Source organism: Nyctereutes procyonoides, unplaced genomic scaffold, assembly GCF_905146905.1.
Source record: "Nyctereutes procyonoides isolate TBG_1078 unplaced genomic scaffold, NYPRO_anot_genome, whole genome shotgun sequence".
Classification (NCBI taxonomy): domain Eukaryota; kingdom Metazoa; phylum Chordata; class Mammalia; order Carnivora; family Canidae; genus Nyctereutes; species Nyctereutes procyonoides.
The window spans coordinates 14221203-14242641 of NW_026575134.1; the positions used below are offsets into that span (position 1 = coordinate 14221203).

Below are 21439 nucleotides of genomic sequence, written 5' to 3' on the forward strand. Positions count from 1 at the left end.
CTCTCTCTCTCTCATGAATAAATAAATATTTTTTTAAAAATTCAGTTATTACCCATTCTGTTCTGATGGGTTTGTTCTAAGAGCCCCCCCTCCCCCGAGTCCCCAGATACAAAAAGGAAGTCACCAAGGAAAGGAGGAAAGGACTGACTCTTATTTCTGTTGGGTTAGCGGAGATCTGTAGACACACACTCGGAGTCTGGCCTCTGCGAGACGGTGCAGGGGAGCCTCTTCACCGTGTCAGAGCGGCAGACACTAATTGGTGTGCCTGTTCACATTAGTGCAGTTGGCTCATTTCTTCCCTTTTTTCTCTCTCAAGCACGCAAATGTCGATAACAGCCTTGGTCCTCCCTGGCTTTTGCCCCAGAAGCCGGGAGTCTCGGGCGATCCCCTGCTCTTGCCATTTCCCTGTGGCATGAGCCTGAGTGCCCTCTCGGCAGAGGATCCCACCAGCACTTATGCTAATGTGGGCACATTATGGTAACAAGTCCCTAATAATAGAGGGAAATTTAATTCCAGCAGCAGCAGCAGCCTCTCCTGGAGAGGAGCCATCCTTCCGAGAAGGACCGAGCGGCTTGCATGTGAGGGTGGCAGGGAGCCAGCACACTTGCCTCCCGAGTTTGGTTTCCTTCCTTTTATTCACATCTATAATTGAGCCTTTGTAAGCGGAGGGATGTGTGTAAAGGAGCTAAATTTGGAGCCGATTTCATGGGGGTGAGGGGAGCTCGGGAGGCCAGCTTTACCTTATGTTCATCTTGCCGACCAAGAAAAAATTCTTGGCCCTGATCTAGGGGAAAAAAGGAGCCAAGCCTGCCATCTCTGCATCGCTCTCACTACCAATAGGATGGTTGGTGTTAGAAGCCTGCGGAAAGGATGGGGGGAGGAGGCTGAGCTCCAAAGAAGAGGCGGATGGGTTTGTGATGCGGGAAGGGAGGCTAGCGAGGGGGGGCCCGGGTCCTGTGCGGGAGCATCTGCCACCAGCTCTGCTCGGGGCATCTCCGCGGGTGGCAGCAGGAAGGGTCGGGACACAGAGCCAAACGGAGGGACAGACGGAATTTAGGACCGGGCAGGGGAAGGGGGTGTCTCCGTGACTCTACCAACTGCTGGATGGCATTGCCACTGAATTACCTGGGTCTATGGCTTCTCCATCAAAGACAGAGCTCAACTGGATTGTTTCCTGAGGAGGAGAGAGAGACGGCGTCAAGCACGACCCTACACTCCTCCCGCCAGGCCGGCGGCCCATCCTCACAGCCTGCTACGGTCCTTGCCCTCGGCCTTCCGGAGCCTCGTTGACTCGCTCCCAGCCTAGATGCTGGGGACACAGCAGTGACCACCACTGGGTTGTGTTTTTAAGATTCACACGTGTTTAATGTATAGGCAGGCAAGGAAAGGACAGTCCCAGATGCAAAAGCGATATTCCGTACGGTTCACCTGGGGGGGTTGAGGGGGAAGGGGCCGTAGATCCCACACGCGAACATGTACAAAGCAGCTTACATGCTGACCCCACCAGCAAGGGTGACGTAGCTCTTCCCAGCCCCCAGGGCCGGGGGGCACATTCTAGAAAACGGCGCTGTGGGAGCTAACCAGTGCGGGCTGAGGTGCTGTGGGGGTGGGAGGGGGTGCCCGCCGGAGGGCAGGAAGGCCTAGGACGTGTGCCGGCTGCCTTCACAGAGCTTGCAGCCCGGGGAGCCGCTGCCAGCAGGTGCACGGCCCAGACTGACAAGGTTGCTGGTGGGGCTGAGGCACGCTCAGGGACGCAGGGGGCCAGGAGGGCACTTCATCCAGCCCGGGAGGTGGGAAAGATCCTGGGTGAAGGCCATCTAGGCTGCATGGAAAGGAAGGCAGACATGCCACGCGCTTGCCCTGGCCGAGACCTACTTGGCCTCAGTGCGGCGTGACAGGCCGACGGGCAAGCGAGGCACAGAGGGGTGCAGCAGGGGTGCATCTGGGCCCGGCCTGCCTTCCCTACACCCTGAGCTCCACACCTCTTCCTTCCCGGACCTCTGAGGTTTCCTTATGGGAACACCCACTTCGGCCACAGGGCCCTCCGGAGGCTATCGGGGGTGTGTTCAGAGTCCCGTGGGCCTTTCCACACCGGGCTCGTCACACCAGGAGTCATCTGCTCCCTGGCCACGGCTCCCCGGCTCCAGCAACAGAGGCAAGGGATGCCGCACGGGTCTTAGCCGATCCAATAGTTCGGCAGCTGCACTTTTCATGGTCGTGGGGACTTATTTGATTGATTAATTTAATCTTACGTATTTCTAAGGTGCTCTGTGAGTGGCATCCCCAAGGGTACTTGCCTTGGACAAGTCCTTAGCTAAGACTAAGGAGATAGGAGATGCCCTCTTCCCCCTGAGTGTAGATAGGCCTGTAGGGATACACACTTGGGTGACGGACAGAGGCAGAGATTCCGGGGCACTGGATCGTGCTCCTCGTTGTGCACGTCATTCCCCCGATTTATGAGTCTTGGATCATAACAAAACCTATTCTCAGGGGGTGAGGGAGACTTGGAGGGTCACCCCAGTGGGCGGAGCAGGTTCAGTGAAGAAGAACAAGGAGGTCGGGGTGGGGGGAGCTGGGGAGACTCCCCAGTTCTCTTGTAACATTTTGCATTCCCATGACTCTGAACGGTTTTCAAGACCATTCCCCACCTGGGATCCCAGGGCGGGGATTGTCACTGTCATTTTACAGATGAGGAATCTAAAGCGTAGAGAGGCCAAGGTCACACCTGTGGGCACAGCCAAACCCTGGCCCAGGTGGCGCGCTGCCTCCCTAAATCCCGCCAGTTCTGGTCTTTAAGCTCTTCGCCCCCCATCTCACTCTCCTGGAGCGCTGGTGTAGATAATAAACACCTCTATTCAATATTTATGAAATCCACTTCTGCAAATATATCAGCAGACATGTTCAGTGGAGGGACCAAATTTTAGCGGGAGCTTGTCACACAGCAACCCGTTCTGCAGCCAGACGCAAGCATCTCCCTGAATGGTAAACACCCCCACGAGGCTGTGGCGGGGTCCACCCAGGAGGCCCCCCCCCACATAGCCCAAGCCAGGTGCCCTGTGGCCACCACACTTACCACCAGTATCTCTGGTTTTGTATTTTTCGTTTCTGCAGGGAAAAGAACAGATAGAAGTGAAGCTTCCTGGACACTAAATTGACCTTAAAATTCTACCCCCACAATGGGATTTCTCGTAAACAGGCTTTGAACGTAGTATTGCAGACACAACAAGGAATTCTCTGTCTGGAGAGATGTTTATTGACAGCTTTCTGCCTTCTCAGAAAAATACACACACACACATCATAATAATATACCCAAAAATTTTTTTAATGTTACTCTTTTCTCCATATATTGCTATGACTGGACCTGGGAAATTAGCTTTTTAATGAAAGATAAGAAAGATCCAGTTGATACATTTGTCCATAATGTGGGGATTCTTTGCATCCATTCCCCACACCCTTTTAAAAAAGTAACCAGGGTGGGTGACAGTCTGTGAGGACCTCATTAAAATCATTTCATTTGATATGATCAATAACCATTATAATCAAATTTCTAATCCCGCTTAGACATGCCTTGTGCAGGTCAGACACGCACGCCTAGGGATTGAGTGATCAAAGCAATTTTTTAAAACACACACACCCACACACACACACACACACACACACACTTTCCAATTCTCTGTCCAGTCTCTCCCCATAGCCTGGATTCCCCTGGAGGCCGGGGCTGGGTGCTGATGTCCCCTGAGGCTGGGCGTCCTTATTCGGATGGACTCGCAGCGCACATCTGGCTGCACCCTGCCCCCCTTTCTAACCCGCCTGACCCAAATAATGTGTGAAAATGATCACATCCATTACAATCTAAGAATAAAGTGTCATTGGTTCTTGAAAAAGGGGTGCATCTGTCCAACACAGAGCATTAGCTGTCCTGGGGGGGGGTCGCACCCTCCATGTGCAGCCGCTAGCAGACACTGTCTGTGTTTAACTCACTGCGAATTCTTCACTCCTGTGCCACTAGGGGCCTCAGTTCAGCCGGGTGGAGGCAAGTGTGGGTGGGACCCAGGCAGGACTTGGTGGACAGATCTGAGCGGGCTACTGGCACCAGGCACCCTGCCCTCCCCTTCCTCTGCCTACATCTGACCTCTGCGTCACTTCAGTCACAGGCGACGTGGCTGAAAACGCACGGAGACTGAACCACACCCTGATTCTACACCCTGAGTCGGAACGCTTTTATTTAGAACAACAGGGCAAGCAAAAGCCAACAACAACAGCAGCAGCAGCCACACACAAGGGGAATAGGCATGGTACATACCTCCTTTCTCCGCCCTGTGGGGAGAAAACAAGAGATGGACAAGTGTTAACCTGAGAGCACTCTGCACGGGTGCCCGCGTGATAACCTGGCGCCTTTGGGCAACTGTGTTCCTTGGGATTCGGGGACTGATCGAGAGGAAGGGCAGGGGGGCTAAAATGAAGGCTGGGCTCCTACCCCAGCTCCAAACAGAGCAGCTCCGTCACTGGTGGTGCAGGGCGAAAGAGGTGCTGGGAGTTGAGAAGTTTGAAAATTATTGCTTTGTAGAACTTGAGGGAATATATTTTCTCTGACAGCACAGGTGAGAGCATGGCCAGCGGGCCTGGCAATTCGTCCTGCCTCCTTTTTCTCCCCAGTAGCCAGCTTGAGCAGAAGGCTTGGCTCACAGCAGGAAGCTTCAAGGACTGGCAGCTAAACCCTATTTTCCTATAACACGAAGACCTGGACTTGGATGCTAAGCCCCTTTCCCATGATAACCTGGGGTCCCCTAATTCTATGACTCTAATTTTATTCTTTGCTGTTGGACAGATGTTGGCTGCCCTAGGGGATACCTAATTTCCAGAGAGGCCAGGCCTGAGTCTGCGTAACGAGCTACTTTTCCTTTTTCAATTCAACCACGTTGGAAACAATTAATTTTTAGGATGTAAGTTAAGGCCACCAGGTTCAAGGAACACTTAACCAGAAATTGCCGGAGAGTTACAGCGTCTAGTGGATGACTTCCTTTAAGAACTTGTCTCTGAACCCCATTACAGACCACCACCATCCTTAAAAGCTCAAGTGTCACTCATTTGAAGTCAATTTTTTCTTCCAAATCAATTTGTGAGTAGAGCCCAAACAAAAATGCCTTTTTCTGATTTCAGCAGATGCTCAAGGATTTCTTACCTTGAAGTCAAGGTTGCCAATAGCAACAAACCTCCCCAATAAATATGGCAAAATGCAATGCCCATGTTTATGCTCACGCCTTATACTTTTGTATGGTCTTTTCATTCTCAGATTTCAAATTATTTGATCGTACTAGTTAATCTTCAATATACCTTTAAAAGGTATATGAAATCTCATCATGCTCTCGTTGTGCCAAAACTCAGGTCCCAATATCTTGAGATCCTTGAGCATAGAGCTAAACTTGGAATCTAGAATCCTGAGCTCACTGGGACTCACCCACAAAATAAAATGCAACAAGACTTAAATCCTCTATAGGCCTTTACTCAGCATCAGGAAGAGTGCCGAGTGCTTCCTTTGCATTTGCTCATTTGATTGTTTACTTTTCAAATAAGGAATTGAGATTCACCGAGGTTTCCACTCTTGTCTCAGGCCATATAGAAAATGCTGAGCCCTGATCTGAACCAGGCCTTGTGTCTCTCCAAAACCCAGGCTCACAACCATCAGGCTGTCATGGTGGGAGCTTCTGAGCCTCAAGAAACTGGGTCAGGGGAAGCTGGGAACAATGAAGTGCTCTCTCCACTTCACTCTGGCGTCTCACTGCAGCCAGTAAAAGACACTCCGCGGAGTAGGTGGTAAGAAGCATGTGAGTGCGCAAGAGGCAACAAGAAGGAGGGAAAAATAGGGCTCTGCTCACAGCCCTTGAGAGTGAGATTGGGGTCACATGCAAAAGAACAATGATTATTTAGTCACACAAAAGCTCAGTGAGTCACTGGAGCCAAAAGCTTAATTCCCTTATCAGTTTTCTGGGGTTCCTCTAATTCCATCCCATCCTTTAAATATGCTACGAACACCAGCCCAGCATATTCTATCACTACTCACAACCAGGCTTGCTTCTTCTTCTTTTTTTTTTTTTTTCTGAAGCTTTTATCCAGGGCAAGGTGACCAGAGGTTGAAGCCCCCACGTCACTGGGAATATATCGATGACAGAGGCAGGTGCCAGGGAAAACCAAAGGAGCCATTTCCTAGCCAAGCAGGTGATGAAGAGGGTACCAGGGCTGAGGGGAGCTGGGATGTCTACCCCACATCCACTTATCCTTCCTTCAGCCCGGGCACCCTCTCTACCCTGTAGAGAAGTCCTGTTTCCTTCTCCTGACAACTCTGGAAGCCTGTCCTGAAGGAAGTGGTGGAAAGGGCCCAGCCCACTGGCAACTTACGGAGGTTTCTTGAGCTTCTCAGTCTTGCGGGGGCAGCGTCTGTGGATGGTTTTGGCCAACAGGACGAGCAGGGACACCAGGAGGCCCAGAAGCAATATGGAGCCCAAAGTGAGGACAAAAGGCACGTACCATGCTGATGGAGAATAGATGTTTTTTCTCAGGACCTGGTAGATGATCTTGGGCTTTAAAGACAGAGAGGGGGTCGGGTGAGTGGAGGGTGGTTTTGGAGACATGTTGGACATGAGCACTCTCTCGTGCTCTACACACCGGGCATCCATGTACTTATAGTTCTTGCTGCTTCAACCCATCACCTTATATATAGTCTTTCAAAGTACCCATGAGGTCAAAACCCAGAATGTTTAGGGAACTGAAGAAGCAATTCTGGACCTATTTTTTACTCCCTTCTTCCCTTTCTCTCTCTTTTTTTTTATATTAATCCCTCCAATGGAGATTTTTTTAATTTTTTATTTATTTATGATAGTCACACACACACAGAGAGAGAGAGAGAGAGGCAGAGACACAGGCGGAGGGAGAAGCAGGCTCCATGCACCGGGAGCCCGACGTGGGACTCGATCCCGGGTCTCCAGGATCGCGCCCCGGGCCAAAGGCAGGCGCCAAACCGCTGCGCCACCCAGGGATCCCCCTTCTTCTCTTTCTCAAATGCTAAAAATCCCATTGACTTTTTTCCTGCCAAATCATGGCATAACCCTGGGATGAATATAACCATTGTCTCCCACTGGGAAGGCATGCGCCATGAAAGTTGTTCTTTTTAACACTTTGTAGGCTTTTCAGGACTCTCTCACTGCAAGCTGTGCTGCCAGATATCACAGGGTTGATATCACAGTGAAACCTCAGGTTTGGCATTTGCTTCCTAGAGAGGAAGACAGACACCAAACAAGGTACGGAGATTTGGGAGCTGGAGATGTCACAGTCGGGTTCATGCTGAGTCCCAGAAAGGTGCCTACTGGCTCCCACCACAATGGAAAGGCCTTAAGAGTATCTTATGCCTCCATTTGTTGGGATAATATTGACTCCAGCACATGGGACGTGAACATGGACCAGTTCATGGTAGGACTTGGACAAGCAGAATTTGACCACCTGTCACAGGTAGCTAAGGTACTGATGACTCTCCCCCTGCCATACAGCACGTGTGGGGCTGCCTGCTGAGGGCACAATTTTCCTTGGGTGCAGGAAGAAAGGGGAGAAAAGACTCAGCACAAAAATAAAGCCAGTCCCTCCAAGAAGCAGTGGGAGATAATCCTACTGTCAGACTCCAAGCTCTCCCTTCCTTCATCACACTGGTTTTATCGTGACACCTGCTTGTTTTCTTCCTCCTATCTACTACAATCTGTAGTTAATGTACGAATTTGGATATCTGCTCATCATCTGTCTTCCTCTCTAGATTGGCAGCTCTCAAGCTTTAGCGCACATCAGAATCCCTTTGGAGGCTTATTAAAAACACAGATTGCTGGGCTTCACTCTCAGAGCTTCAGATCCATTAGTTCTGGAGTCGTGGTTGGGGACTCCAGGTTCCAATATCGCTCGCATGTGGCTATGGTGACGATCATGTTGGCTGAGGCCCAACTTCATTATTCTGGAGTGGGCTTAAGAAGAATTTCTAACAGGTTTCCAGGTGATGCTATTGCTGATGGTCTGGGGACCACTGACTTACTATAAGCTCCATGACAGCAGAGATCGCTTTTGGCTTGTCACCAAAGAGCTTGGCATATTATATAGGTATTCAATCAATATTTGTAGATTGAACCAATGAAATTTTTTGGAGGGGAGTAGGGTGCAGATGGGTACATAGGGACTCTTCAAAAGGAGTGGAGAAGAGCACCTGACAGCTACCTGCTTCCATGGACATTGACTTGCAATGGCTCTTAAGAACAAGCACAGGGGCACCTGGGTGGCTCAGTTGGTTAAGCATCTGCCTTCAGCTCAAGTCATGATTGTAGGGTCCTGGGATTGAGCCCCACACCAGCCTCCATGCTCAGTGGAGAGCCTGCTTCTCCCTCTCCCTCTATTCCTCCCTCTGCTTGTGCTCTCTCTTTCTCTGTGTCAAATAAATAAGTAAAATCTTAAAAAAAAAAAAAGAGCAAACACAGAAGTGAAGTTGTGAAGGTAGCTGTTGGCCATATGTCCATGAAAATTGGCTCCTGTGCCCCAAGCACTGTAGGTGGTCAATACCTGACTTATCACAAGTCGGTGCAGAAATGCACATTCTGCTTTACCAACACAGGAAAAGCTAATGGTTCTGCAAATCCAATGTCTCCCTTAGATCTCTGCCTACGACCCCAGCCCATAGTTGGCATTCCTGGCAACATCCTAACACCTCGACTCAGCCCATCCCTTATCTGTCTTGGGGTACAAGGCTCCGTCCAGGTACATCACAAGGGATGTAACTGGGACATCAAGGTCCCAGGGTCCTTACCCTAGGGGTTGTGGTGACAACGGTGGTGGGGTGAGGAATGACACTAATGCTCAGCGTCACCGTCCCCGTTTCAACATGAGCCTGAGCTTTCTTCCTGCCAGACAGCAAGTTGTCATCAGTTACGTAGACAAGCAGCTTGTAATCCCAGATCTTATCAAGCCCACTGGCGTAGTCGAAGCGTGTCATGAGGAACAGGCTTGTAATGTTGGACCCAGCGTTGGGAGAGAAGGTAAAATGACCGTTGACGTTGCCTAAGTGCGATTTGACACAGGGATTTGGGGAAAAGAAAGAAAAGAGTAAGAAAAGGGTTTAGAAGAAAACTGTATTCCATCAATTCCTCAAACATCCACGCCTCAGGTGTAGACCGTGTCTTCTGACACACCAGAGCCAGGTCACTGATAGGATAAGGGCCGTAACCAGAGACCTCATGGGTACAGGAAAACTCTTGCAAGGCACCTGGCTGGTCAGTTGGTCAACGGTCTGCCTTCGACTCAGGTCATGATCTCAGGGTCCTGGGATCGAGTCCCACGTCAGGATCTGTGCTCCATGAGGAGTCTGCTTCTCCCTCTGCCTCTGCCACTTCCCCTGCTCCTGCTTGCTCTCTCTCTCTCTCAAATAAACAAATAAAATCTTAAAAAATAAAAAAGAACCCTTGCTCACCGACGGTGTGGCTACAGCAAGAATGAGGTAGAAAAGCACAGCCCTGCCCCGTCCCGGAGAACGGCTGCCGTCTCTCTGGGCATCAGGCAGAGATCTAATAATCCTGGGGGAGCCCCTCCGGCCAATCCTCACTGACAGCGTTTATCCGGTACCAGTGCGTAACTCTCACTCAGGCCAACGGGTGGGAGAGAAAGGGCTCGGGGGCCACGTCTCCAGCCATAGGCCAAATTCACTCCATTGCCCTTTTTTTTTAAAAAAAAAATTATTTATCTATGCATGAGAGACACAGAGAGCGAGGCAGAGACACAGGCAGGGAGCCCGACACGGGACTCGATCCTGGTACCCGGGGATCACGAGCTGAGCTGAAGGCAGACGCTCAACCACTGAGCCGCCCGGGTGGCCCCACTCCAGTGCCTTTGCTGGAACCTGGCAGGCCACCCTAGTCCTGGTCCCGGCTCGGCAAGGGGCACGGCCCTGGGTGCTCCTGAAGGCACCCCATGCCCGCCTCCCCCACAGCTCGGTTGGGCCCGAGGCTCACAGCTTAGAGCACCCGCGGTAGAAGCGCTGCCACCCAAGCAGTCCTTGCTCATCCCTCTGGTGGCCCCAGACTCATTACTGACGGAAAACCAGTAAATGAAGCAGGAGATGATGCAATTTTTACTCCCTTAGCAGCGAAGAGCTCTGTAAAGGCCTGAGGGTTCTCGGTATGGATTATTTCCATCTTCACAACTGGCGTCTGGAGGCGGTCTCTGCCCCTGGGCCTTGCGACACAGCCTGCTCGAGAGGCTCCCTGCCATTGGAGTTCCTGCCTCTGCCAGGGCCCAGCAGGCAGCCGAGATGGATTTTTACTCTTTCGCATGGAATTGCTCTGCTTGTTTGGGTTTCAATCTCTGGCCCCAGCACTTCATTAGATGAGCTATTTTGGTCTAATTTCCATGGAGGGGTGCTCTTTCCCCCCCCCCCACAGTGGTATATTTTTAAAGAGAGAATGTGAATGGAGTAAAAGAGAATTCCTGAGGACACGTTTCAGAATGCATTTAATCTCTTTAATCTATTACTCAGAGAGAGGACTGGGATCCCCCTGCCGCCCTCACCCCACTACAGGCTTGCAGGAAAAGAGGTGGCTCAGGAGGAGGACCAAAAAAATTTATACTAATATGGTTCATGCACCGTGATGGATGTGAATTGGGGAGGGTGAGGGGTGCCATCCATGGGGTTCACTCTTCCTTGGGCCAACCACATATGGGAGTCTGGGAAGAGTTAGGTGAGACAGGGAAGCCAGGAGAACTTGGAGGCGCAGGACCATTAGGCTCCTCAACCCTGCTTCCCTCTTTCAAAATACTTCATCCAAAATACACTGTGCTCCAGTGTATGAACCCCTTTTCCCTAAAGAGCTGCTAAGGCCTCCAACACTAAGAGCCCTTGGAAACCGTGTACCTGAGCCAATGGAGTAACGAAAAGACTGGGGACTGGAATCGAGGTCGGTACACGTCAGCTTGAAATTCTGAATGTTTGTGCCAACTTGCAGATCCACTGGGACGGCCAGGAAATAAGAGTCTGGGGTACAAACGGGCTTTTCGTCATTTTCTTCAAGGACGTTCACAGTTACCTAGAGCAGCAAGAAGATGGCCATAGGTAACAGCTAAGGCTTGCGGAGAACTTGCTGCGGGCCAGGCACGGGGGACTATGCACTTTTGGTGGACCAGGTCATTGAGACAGATGATATGATTATTCCCATTCTCCAGATGAGGAAACTGAGGCTTAGGGAGATTAGGTAGTGGACCTCAGGCCCTTCCGTTTGGTGAGTGGCACAGTTCAGGCCTGTCGTACTCCAAGTCCTGGGCTATTAACCTCTATTCTGTGTGGGTGTACGTGTGCTCCTGTGCATAATGTATGTGCACGCTCACATACCCCCCCACATGCATCTAGACACATGGGCTCATCGCCAGATGATGCTGAGCTGTTTTTCCAGTAATGATAACGAATTTACGGTGACCCCCTATTGTTCCTTGCCCATCGCCCTTGCAAATTGGAAGTTCTGTCTTTAACTTTGGAATATAGAGCAATGGTTCTCGGCCTTGGCTCCACTCCAGACCCGATGAATTGGACTCTCTGGAGGGTGGGGCCCAGGCACTTTTTTCAGTGTTCTCCAGCTGACGCTAATATGCAGCCAGGGTTGAGAACCACCAGGATAGAAGGAGTCAACCTGGCTAAAGCAGGATCTCATCTGTAACCTGGGTTATTAGCGCTGCACGAAGCTGGTGGCCCTAACCTGCCACGAGCAGGAGCCAGCCTATTCTTTCATCGTTGTCTTTCATGCTTGGTGAATTGGAATATGGACTGGGACGCCTGCCAGCACGGAATCATAGAACGTCAGCCCTGAAAGGGACTTTATGTGATCATCACCCTTTTTAAAGGCTTATGAATTTTGAGTCGTATTCATCCTACCTTTGAAATTTGGGGATTTCAGCTATTTCTGAGCCCGGGTATAAATTGAAATGTTCACTCTATCTAGTTAGCTCCCAAAGTGGAGTCCATTCATTTTTCTCAAAAATCCAGCCTAACAAACACTACAATTATCTTCAACTTAGCACATCTTTTGCTCAGCTAGCAATGTCAAGCCTCACACATCATTAAAAACATGTCCCGTTAATTCAAAGCCAGTCATCAGAGGAACTGGACTATTCAGGCGATGGGTTATCAGGTGACTCTCCATTTAAGAGAGAGAGAGAAATTGGGACACAAAGATAAGTATTGCTCAGACCCCCTTGGAAAATTGGGATCAAAGTTGAGAAATGAACTCCATCTCCTGACTAAACCAGTTTTAGTTTTTTTTGTATCACACGGGGCTGCCTGCTAAGAGTTCATTTTGCCTTATGCTACTTCACTTTACTAATGGGAAAGACCAAGAAATAGTTCCATCTTTGTGGCCATCATATTACCTTCAAATAATCCTAACCGTGGACAGCACACACCTGCTAAAGCTTTGCTACTCAAAGTGTGGCCATGGACCAACTGCATCAGCACCACTTAAAGGCGTGTTAGAGATGCAGATTCTAAGCCCCACTCAGCCCTACTGACTCAGAGTCTGCATTTAACTGGATTCGCAGCACCAAAGTTGAGAAGCAGCATAGCCCTGGATCAAGCCACATCCCTTGAAGGTCCACTCTATCTGATGTGATGCAGGGGGAGGAGGAATGTGGCAAAACTTCAAGGGAGGGGGACATGCATAGTAACAAAACCACACCCTGCTTCTGGAAGCAGGCATCTCACCACTAGCCCACTGCCAAAGCAAAGGGAGATCTAAAAGGTGATGGGAGGAAGCTTGCCACACAGTGAGGATGTCAATCTTTATTTCCTGGGCTTTGCTGGGTGTGTCTAAGTGTGCCATCCTGGATACCACTGGTAATTTCCCCTTCCATCTACAGGATACGCCCTGTTAAGCTTCCTTATTGCTACAGCCACACTGGCAGATGCCAGAGAGATCCTAAGTTAACTGGTTAGGCTGGTGTGAACATACCCACGGCCCCACTCACAGTGACTGTGCTGGTGTCCTCGCTGTTGGTGGCCTGGATTCTGAGAATATAGACGGGGGTTGTTTCGTAGTCTGCTCTAGTCACCAGCTGGAGTTCTCCCGTCTGGGGATTGATCCAAAATATGTTTGGGTACTGGAGGCTGGCTCCGCCGGTGGAGATGGAGTACACGACCCTGCTCTGGGGGAAGTCTTTATCAGAGGCATGCACTTGTCCGACCCGGGTTCGAGCTGGAAGATAAAGTACCTGAGATTAGTCCTTCTTTGGGGGGTGAAGGGAGGCTCCAGGAGTACACATTCTCACCGCCATGGGCAGAAAGACTTTTGGAGGGCTCTCTGCTGTTCAAACTCCGCATATTTCATGTCTTCAATTCTATTAAAATCGAATTATGCTCATAAGCAAGCACCGAGTAACTGACCCCATAGTCCCAGCCATAGAGTAAGGTGCGAAAGACGATTCACGCCTTTCAATAGACCCCGAGCATGCCAATTATTGCCCGATCGTAAGCAACCCTGCAAAGAACGTCCACACACATACGTGGTGTGCAACACTGTTGTCTAAATGTCTTCTGTGTCTTTCAAAATTTCTGTAATGAGCATGAATTGCTCTGATAAACGAGATGAAAAATATACCCTTTTTTTAAAAGGGTTTGGCAACCAATGATTAGAGTACAAAATTTTAAAGACTGTTCCATTTTGCTTATTTTACAAAGCTTGTTGGTGGGGCTGCTGGAGTGCTGGCTGGCTTGTTCTGTAGATCTTTGCACTTCTCAAGGGCACAAACCTCTTGATTGACTGTATGGGCCCAGCGCTTGGTGCTTGACCCAAAGTAGGTGATCGATGATCGTAATAAGACCTGTGAGGATAAGAAGTCTATTCCTGCTGCATTTGTTATTCCCTGGATAAGGCATAAGGAATTGAAGTATGCTCTTCGGGCCCTCTTTTTGCGCTTTGTTTAAAACTTAACACCAGGAAATGGAGACCGTCCTCAAGGCAGAAAATAATATGAAGAGGAGAGAGCATTTTAGAGGGAGTGTTGGGGTGAGTGGGTTGATTGAACATAGAAGACGATGAAGTTGCCACGATTAAAGCATGGAAAGCAGGGGGGATGTGGGATCCTATTAGAGTTAATGGTCCCACCTTCAAGTCGGGGGGGGGGGGGAGGACGGAGGAGCAGCTGAAGCTGCAGGAGAGGAAGAACCCGCAGAAATCGAGGTGTCAAGAGAGGGCACGGAAGGGACCTCCAGGGAATCCTGTTACCAGTGAGAAAATGTCTCTACTTTGTTTTCAAATGAAGGAAATCTACAAATGGGAAATCTTTTCTCTATTTTTAAATTTTCAATTCTCTGCACGAGCTGGATAAAAATCACAGTGGAGACCGAGGGAAAACTGTAGACCACGAGAAGGGAAGATGAGCAGCGTCAGGCGCACAGACAAGGAAGCAATCGGGTTCGGGGAAACGCAGTTTAAACAATAGTTTTCAAAATCTAGGTTTCACCTGGAGAGCTCCTCAGCGGTGAGGATAATTTAAAAAGAAATAAGAGATGCAATAAACACGAATGAGCTGTGCATTGCTGTGCACAACAGCACTCGGGACCCTGGAGCTGAAGGCAGCTTCCACTCCGGGGAACACGCGTCTGGATGAAGGAGTCCCGCAAGGGCACTGGGGTCTGTGTCCTGTTGGCTCCTTACCTGGCCTTAATTCCGACACCTCGAATACGTAGGACGGCTTATCAAAGACAAGAGGAAACTCATTTTCTGGCTTTGTGAGGATATAGATGTAGATATTGTCTGAAAGCAGAGATAGAAAAAAATTAAATTGCAACACCCCACTCTCACACATTTGTTTATTCACCATTTTTAAATAAGATTTTACTTATTTATTTGAGATAGAGCTATTGAGAGAGAGACAGAGATGAGAGAGCATGAGTGGGGGGAGAGGCAGAAGGAGGAGAACCAGGCTCTCCACTGGGCAGGGAGCTTCACCCAGGACTCAAGCCCAGGACTCTAGAATCATGACCTGAGCCAGAGGCAGACGCTTAACCGACTGAGCCCCCCAGGCGCCCCTAGTCATCGTTTTTTAAAGCACCTGCTGTGTACCAGGCTCTGTGCACTTGCTGTGTACCCGGGGATGCAAGGTGAAGCAGACCTGCTGTGTCCTGCCTTCACGATGCTTAGGGTAGTTGGTTGCCTTTTGCTGAACACATGTACAGGTCACTACGGACGTCAGAGGAAGTACAAGAAGACGGCTCACAGGGATATTTAGAGTCACACAAGTGGGGCCAGGGGAGCAGGGGTGGAGGGGCGCTGATCTGGGCATATGCAATGATATCGAGAACTGCTTGACTGTCTCAGGGAAACTACAGCTGCTGGCCTAGTTGAAAAAAGGGGGGCTTGGAGGTGGGCAACCAGAACTGACGTCAGAGTCAGGCAGGGGCCAGTGATGAAAGCCTTTGTGTGCCAAGCCAGGGTTTGAACTTGAACCTGACAGCCCCTGGGGAGACCCTCGGAGGGGCTTTCAGTGAAGAAGTAATAGAAAGGAATTTGCATTTCCTGAAAATCAACGTCAGAATGCGAAGGGGGTACGCTGGAAAGGGACAAGACAAAAGCCAGACAGAAAGATCCTTAAAAAGACTGTAAGTGTTGTAACTTAGCCAAGAGAGAGGAGGTTCTGCGTTCCAGCGCCGGCAGTGGAGGGGGGCAGGGCCGGAGGGACAGCAGGTCCTGGAGATTTTAGGTGTCACAGAAGAAAGGACTCAGAGACAGATTAAAAGTACCTGGCAAAGGACAGGAGGAGGCTGGGCTGATTCCCAAGTGTTTGGGTTTTTGAAGTCTCCTTTAGAGCACACATGCCTAGCCCAGCACCCAGCACTGACCAGCTCCGTTTAGCTGCGTCATGAACTCCATCAAAAGGATACTTGCTTTTATAGTAAGGAAGGGCAACGTCCTGCACCTGGATTATCACAGTGTATTTGTTGCCGGCTGCCAGATTATTTGAATTTTCATAATCTAGGTCACCAATCAGCTAGGTTAAAACAGAGACACCATATTACACAGAATGAACCGTCCTTCAAATTAAGCGGACAGAGACATCTTCACGTACCGTTAGTGGATACATACATTGTAAGACTTTTTCTGCACAGCTTTTTGCCCCTAAGAGGAGCTTTAACGAGTGACGTCCATACCTTTGCTCACCGCTAGAGGATCTATTCAAAAAGAATTTATCAGGAGAGAGAATCTATGTTTAAAGACATTCATCAGGCACTATTGCCCAACAGCATAGGCTCAAGACTTCAGGTTACTTGAAAGGAAGCACGGTATGGAATCCGATAGGCAGGGATACTTCCATCATTTAAAATATCTTTGCATATATACATGGAATATACATAAAAACCTAGCATAGGGAAGAAGACAAGAGCGTAATATGTGAACACGTTAATAGTGGTTATCCCTGGATGGTAATGCTGTTCTTTGTTTTTTACGTTCTACAGCGAAGATATATTAATTTCTTAAACAGAAATTATTTTTCAGTTGATACGTGTGCATAACATTGGTAAGACTTTCTCGGGGGAGGAAGAAGGGCTTGGGATAGGAGGTGGAGAGAGAATGCCTAGTGGGCTGCTTCTTCGCCCTGAGACTCTATCCCTGATGCAAAGACCTCCCCTGACTCCCAGACCCCCCCCCCACCTTCTGCCCTTCCACCTCCCTCTCCTGCTCCCCCGTCACCCTCCAGTGGGAACCCTGGAGGTGAAGGTCCCACACAGCTCACTGGGACCTGCCTTTTATGCCCATCCATATTCCGATTCTGCTGTTTTGCCGTGGAGATGCTGCGGAGGGGGCACCTACACACCCCCACTCCCCCATTCTCCACTGGGTCTCCAGGGCTCCCACAAGGCTCGGGGCCCAGGGCTGCCTTTCTCTCACCTTGCGCCTCTCTGGGCCAGAGATGAGCCCTCAAGGACGCACAAGTGCTTGGGTGCAGAGGGCACTAACGTGACTGTGAGGGGCACACAGAAGAGGCGCCAACTGCCAGCTTTGCAGGAAAGGATGCAGTCCTTAGCACCCCGGGCACAACTATGCATAACAAATGATTCCCGGAACTTGGGTAAAATAAGGAGCGAATGGGGAAAACAGAGTCACTATTAAGTTTGTCAGTTACGGTCGCTTTGAGAGGGAGTTACCTTGGAAATTTCTCTCTATGGGGCTGCAAAAGCACTAGGCATGTTACACCAGCTTCCCCGATGCCCTTTCAATGATGCAATGACCATTAACTGACCACGATTTTCCCAGAGCCAGCTGGATCCTGCGAAAATCTGCCGCCGCTTCCCACTCCAGATGGCGTGGTGAAGTTGAATTGGTTGTTTGGTGCTTTGCTGTCATCGTCAAAGCAGAACTTGTTCAGGTCCAGAAGCAACGTCCCCTTGGCCGCTCTTTCAGGCACCATAACGCTGGCGAAAAAGACACGATTCAATATTTTCCCCCAACAAATGGTGATGGAGTGTTCCTCCCAACACGGGCCGTGGGCTAGACACCTCGGCGTTAGTGTCAGTTCAGAGCTGGTCCGCAGTTGCTGCGGTCACTGCCTAATGGGTTCCCTGCTCTGCCCTTGCCTCCTTTCACACTCAACACGGTGGCCAGAGGGATCCTGTTAAGACATTGTTGGGTCATGCCACTCCTCTGCTCCTAAATCCCAAAAGGCTTCTATTTCACCCCTCTAAGGGGCTCTCCATGATATGTGTGCCCTGCCTCACTTTACCTGTCTGAACTCTTCTCCTGCTGCGACACCCCCTACTTGCTCCCACGGCCGCCCAGCCTCCCGGGGCTCCTGGACAGCTCCCCAGGCTCTGGCCTCAGGCCCTCCCACTGGCTGTGCCATGGGCTCGGGTCACTGTCTTTAGTCTCCGACCAATGCTGCCTTCTTGGGAGGCCACCCTGGTGACCCTCTCGCAAACGTCAGCCGCTCCTGCCCCTTGCTCCCCCTTGCTCCCTCTTTGGCTCCCTCCTTTATTGTAAATTCTTAGCCTTCATCTTTTTCCCATATAGTACACAGTTCCTCATTTATCCTGTTTCTGTCCTGCTCACCCCTGGAACGCAGGCTCCAGGAGGACAGGGATCGCTGTCTGCCCAGCTCTCCGCACACTCACTAATGTCCGGTGAGTGAGCGAGTGGTGACCTCTGAGACTAGCACAGACGTGCAGACAAATATAAGAGAAAGAGAAATCCCACCCTGCCTGCCAGGGCTTTATGACCTGGTGAGGGGAAATCGCTGGGGCCCTGCGCTCCTCACCTCCCGTGCTCTGAAAGTCTGGCAAGTCCACCACTTGTGTTCTAATGGCTTTGATGTCATAAGAGGGCCCCCTGACACGTTAGTGTCATTTACCCAATAGAGCTTTATTAAGGGTTGAATGGGGGGGTTCCGATCTCAGTTGACTGCAGTAGCACAAATGAGTCAAGCCGCTCGCCAACTCGGAGCCATCTGGTCCAGCCGAGCTCGGAGTGGGGGGCCCCGAGGAAGTGTGAGTAACGCCTGTAGGCTTCGGCTCATTCAGGGTTTTTACTGCGTCTCCAGGTTTCACTTTTTCCATCTAAAAACTAGACATAAATCATGTCAGTTAGCTTTTGCTTCGTAACAACCAGCCCAAAACATAGTGGCTTAAAACAAGGTACTTGTCATTTCTTGCAATGGTAAGGGCAATCCAGGAGCGCTCTGGGGTCCAGTCTGGCTTGGCCCATCTCCGTTGTCTGGCCCTTTGGCCGGGGCTGGCTGGTCCAGGAGGGCCTCGGTCACGTGTCTGGTGGCGGGAGGACAGTAGGTCCCTGCTTCGCGTTGTTGATAACCGTCCCCGAGACTGTCCAGTGTTTTACATGGACATCGCAGGTTCCCCAAAGGAGCGAAAGACGGCAAGTCCCAATGCACGCACGCCGTCCGAGCCCCTGCCGTGTCACATTTGTGAAAGTTCCAGTGGCCAAAGCGATTGGCAAGGTCGGGTCGAGATCCACGGAGCAGAAAGCGAAACCCATGCCCCGACGGGAGGAATGTCAGAATCACATCGCAAAGAGGTGTGGATGCGGACAGAGGGGCGTTTGCGGCTGGTGTTCGGTTGGGTTGAGGTTTTGCCATCTCCCTCAATCATTTCTCTTGCAAAAATGTATCGTGGCTGCGGTGAGAATGTGTCTGGAAGGCCCTCCACCAAGGCACTTAAGTGACCATGTGCCCTGTCCTGCTGTGCTCTGAAGGCCATTGCTTCGTTCGCGGTGAGGCCTGGGGCCAGCGCTGGGCGAGGCAGAGAGGCTAAGGCAGGCTCGCTCCATCCGAGGACAGCGGACTTTGCCCTCGGAGCCCTGGAGGCCCCGGCCACACCCGCCAGACACCCCACAGCAGGCGAGAACATTTCTGCCCACCCTTGTTCCCTCTCCCCTCGCTCGGGTCGGACTTGGGTGTTCTCTGATGACTCTCCCAGCCTCGTCTAGCTCTCCCCATTTTCTCCCCCAGGCGTGTCCCCTACTACAAGGCCTCACACATTGAACCCCATCCTGGTGGCCTGTTCTCAGAACACCAGACTGGCATGTGTTAGGTTCCCTGATCCTCTGCACTCTCACCTCCCTCTGCATCTAAGGTATGCTCCCTTCCACATCCCACGTCCTTTCTTAATGGCAACTAACGTGGGCTCTGGGCTCCGCGAAGGCGGAGCAGCGTCCGACAGCAAGGACGGTCTGGGGCTGCCGAGGAAAACTGGGCTTGCTTCCTGCAAAGCACTTTTTATCCGACAGGTGCCTCTTTGGCAGAGACAGCCTCTGTTCAGCAGGGTCAGGGCACAAACATTTCCATGCCTGTCTTAACTGTACAGTGTCTTGGTTTTATTCATAAGCACTTAAAATCGATATCACTTATTAAGCACCAAATGCACGCTGTATCAGAACAAGCACTTTAAAAGCACCACCTCTAATTCCCTCATCTTCCAGACCTCCGTATTCTTGTCCCCATTTCACAGATGAAGGAAGAGTGATTCAGAGCGGTTTCCAGACCTGTCCACGAAACCTGGGGCACCAGGCACGCTTCTCTATTGTAGATGTTAGTAGATTTTATTTTAAGCTCCAGCAATGAGTCTCCAGGCCCACAGGCAGGTTGGGGATCTGGACCTTGACTCCAACTCTGTGGAAGCCAGAGTGTTGCATCATCTAAAGAATCCTGCGTCCTGCAGCCAGACGTTTCATGCACTCCGCCTCTCAGGGCTGCCTAGCATGTTCTTTTCATTCCTCTCTGACGCTTGGTATTTCTCCCCCCAACGCATGACTTGGAAAGCCACTCCCCCTCATTCATCAAGCCCTGCCTCAAAGGCCGGCTGCCCTTGCTCCCAGCCATCTGACCACGTCCCCTCCCCGCGCAAAGGTGACCGGCCCAGCCGCAGTCTGAGCCGGATGACCTTCTCCGCCTCTGGCTCACAAACAGCTTGCCAAGCGCTTTCAGCCAAGCGCAGGACAATTTACAACCAGAGTGGGGGCTGTCACGGCGCCTTTGATGCCTCCATCAGGCCCTGGGCTCATTCATCAGCAGCCTGGGAAAGCCGCAGGGGCCTCGGTGCTCAGGGCTCTTTCCTTCTCCAGGCTGGCCTGAAAGCCTGCATGACCGCGACCCACGGGGGCTGCAGGGGACCGGGCACACAGCCACCTGCCTCCAGCCCACTGGGTGCTGGCGCCCTCCCACTCCCTTCCACCTGCCCTCTCAAGCTCCCCTGCAGGGCCCACAGCAAAAGCCCTGAAGAAGGAATAAATATTCAGGGACGTGTGTTGTCAGAGCTGGTGGCAGCACCAGTCCTGTTCTGTTTGGTTTGGACTCACCGGGTGCTCTGGCATGGTGGGAATCGGGAAGGTGGTGAGGATGGGTGGCGGGGATGAGATGGGGTCAGGTTTCCCAGCCCCTGGAGTTTGCAAGTGAGGCTGGGTTTTTGGAATAAAGATTTCCACCTCCAGGGGGCTGCATACCAAGGGGCCTCTTGTTGCCCCTCCTTGGATCTTGGCTTTCCCAGGATGCCGGCGAGTTGGAAAAGCCCAGAAGAGGGACTTGCACACTGTTCAGAGTTGCCTTCAGTAATCAATACAATTAGTCTAGTTACTGCCTGGTGTTGACCTTCAGGGCTGATCGGGAGAGATTATCAAGAGTGGGACTCGGCATGGGCTGGCCTGGACAGCCTCGGATATTCAGACTGTGGTTTCCCCAGCCGATGCAGAACGCACTCTGCAAGCCGTCCTGCCACACGTCGGGGGAGTCTGGAGCACGGGAGGCCACGGCAGGTGCTCAGCGGAAGGGTACGGGTTGGGAGGAAATGGACAAAGAAGGGTTCTTACTCCTCAACCCACACCATCCACCCTTCAGGGTAGGGGATCAAAGGGGAGTGGGAGGACCTAGGAGGACAGGG

General features: G+C 51.1%; 1 protein-coding gene across 1 annotated transcript in view; it reads right to left on the reverse strand.

Moving 5' to 3' along the window:
* CDHR3 (cadherin related family member 3) overlaps positions 1-21439 on the reverse strand; it is a 60022-nt gene that overhangs the window by 766 nt on the left and 37817 nt on the right. Inside the window, exons 9-18 of the mRNA XM_055301271.1 lie at positions 17299-17470; positions 15945-16047; positions 14715-14813; positions 13027-13253; positions 10928-11099; positions 8831-9081; positions 6397-6578; positions 4304-4317; positions 3074-3105; positions 1126-1174 (exon numbers count right to left, since the gene is read on the reverse strand). Coding sequence (XP_055157246.1) covers positions 1126-1174; positions 3074-3105; positions 4304-4317; positions 6397-6578; positions 8831-9081; positions 10928-11099; positions 13027-13253; positions 14715-14813; positions 15945-16047; positions 17299-17470 — 1301 coding nt within the window. The remainder of the gene's footprint in view (positions 1-1125; positions 1175-3073; positions 3106-4303; positions 4318-6396; positions 6579-8830; positions 9082-10927; positions 11100-13026; positions 13254-14714; positions 14814-15944; positions 16048-17298; positions 17471-21439) is intronic.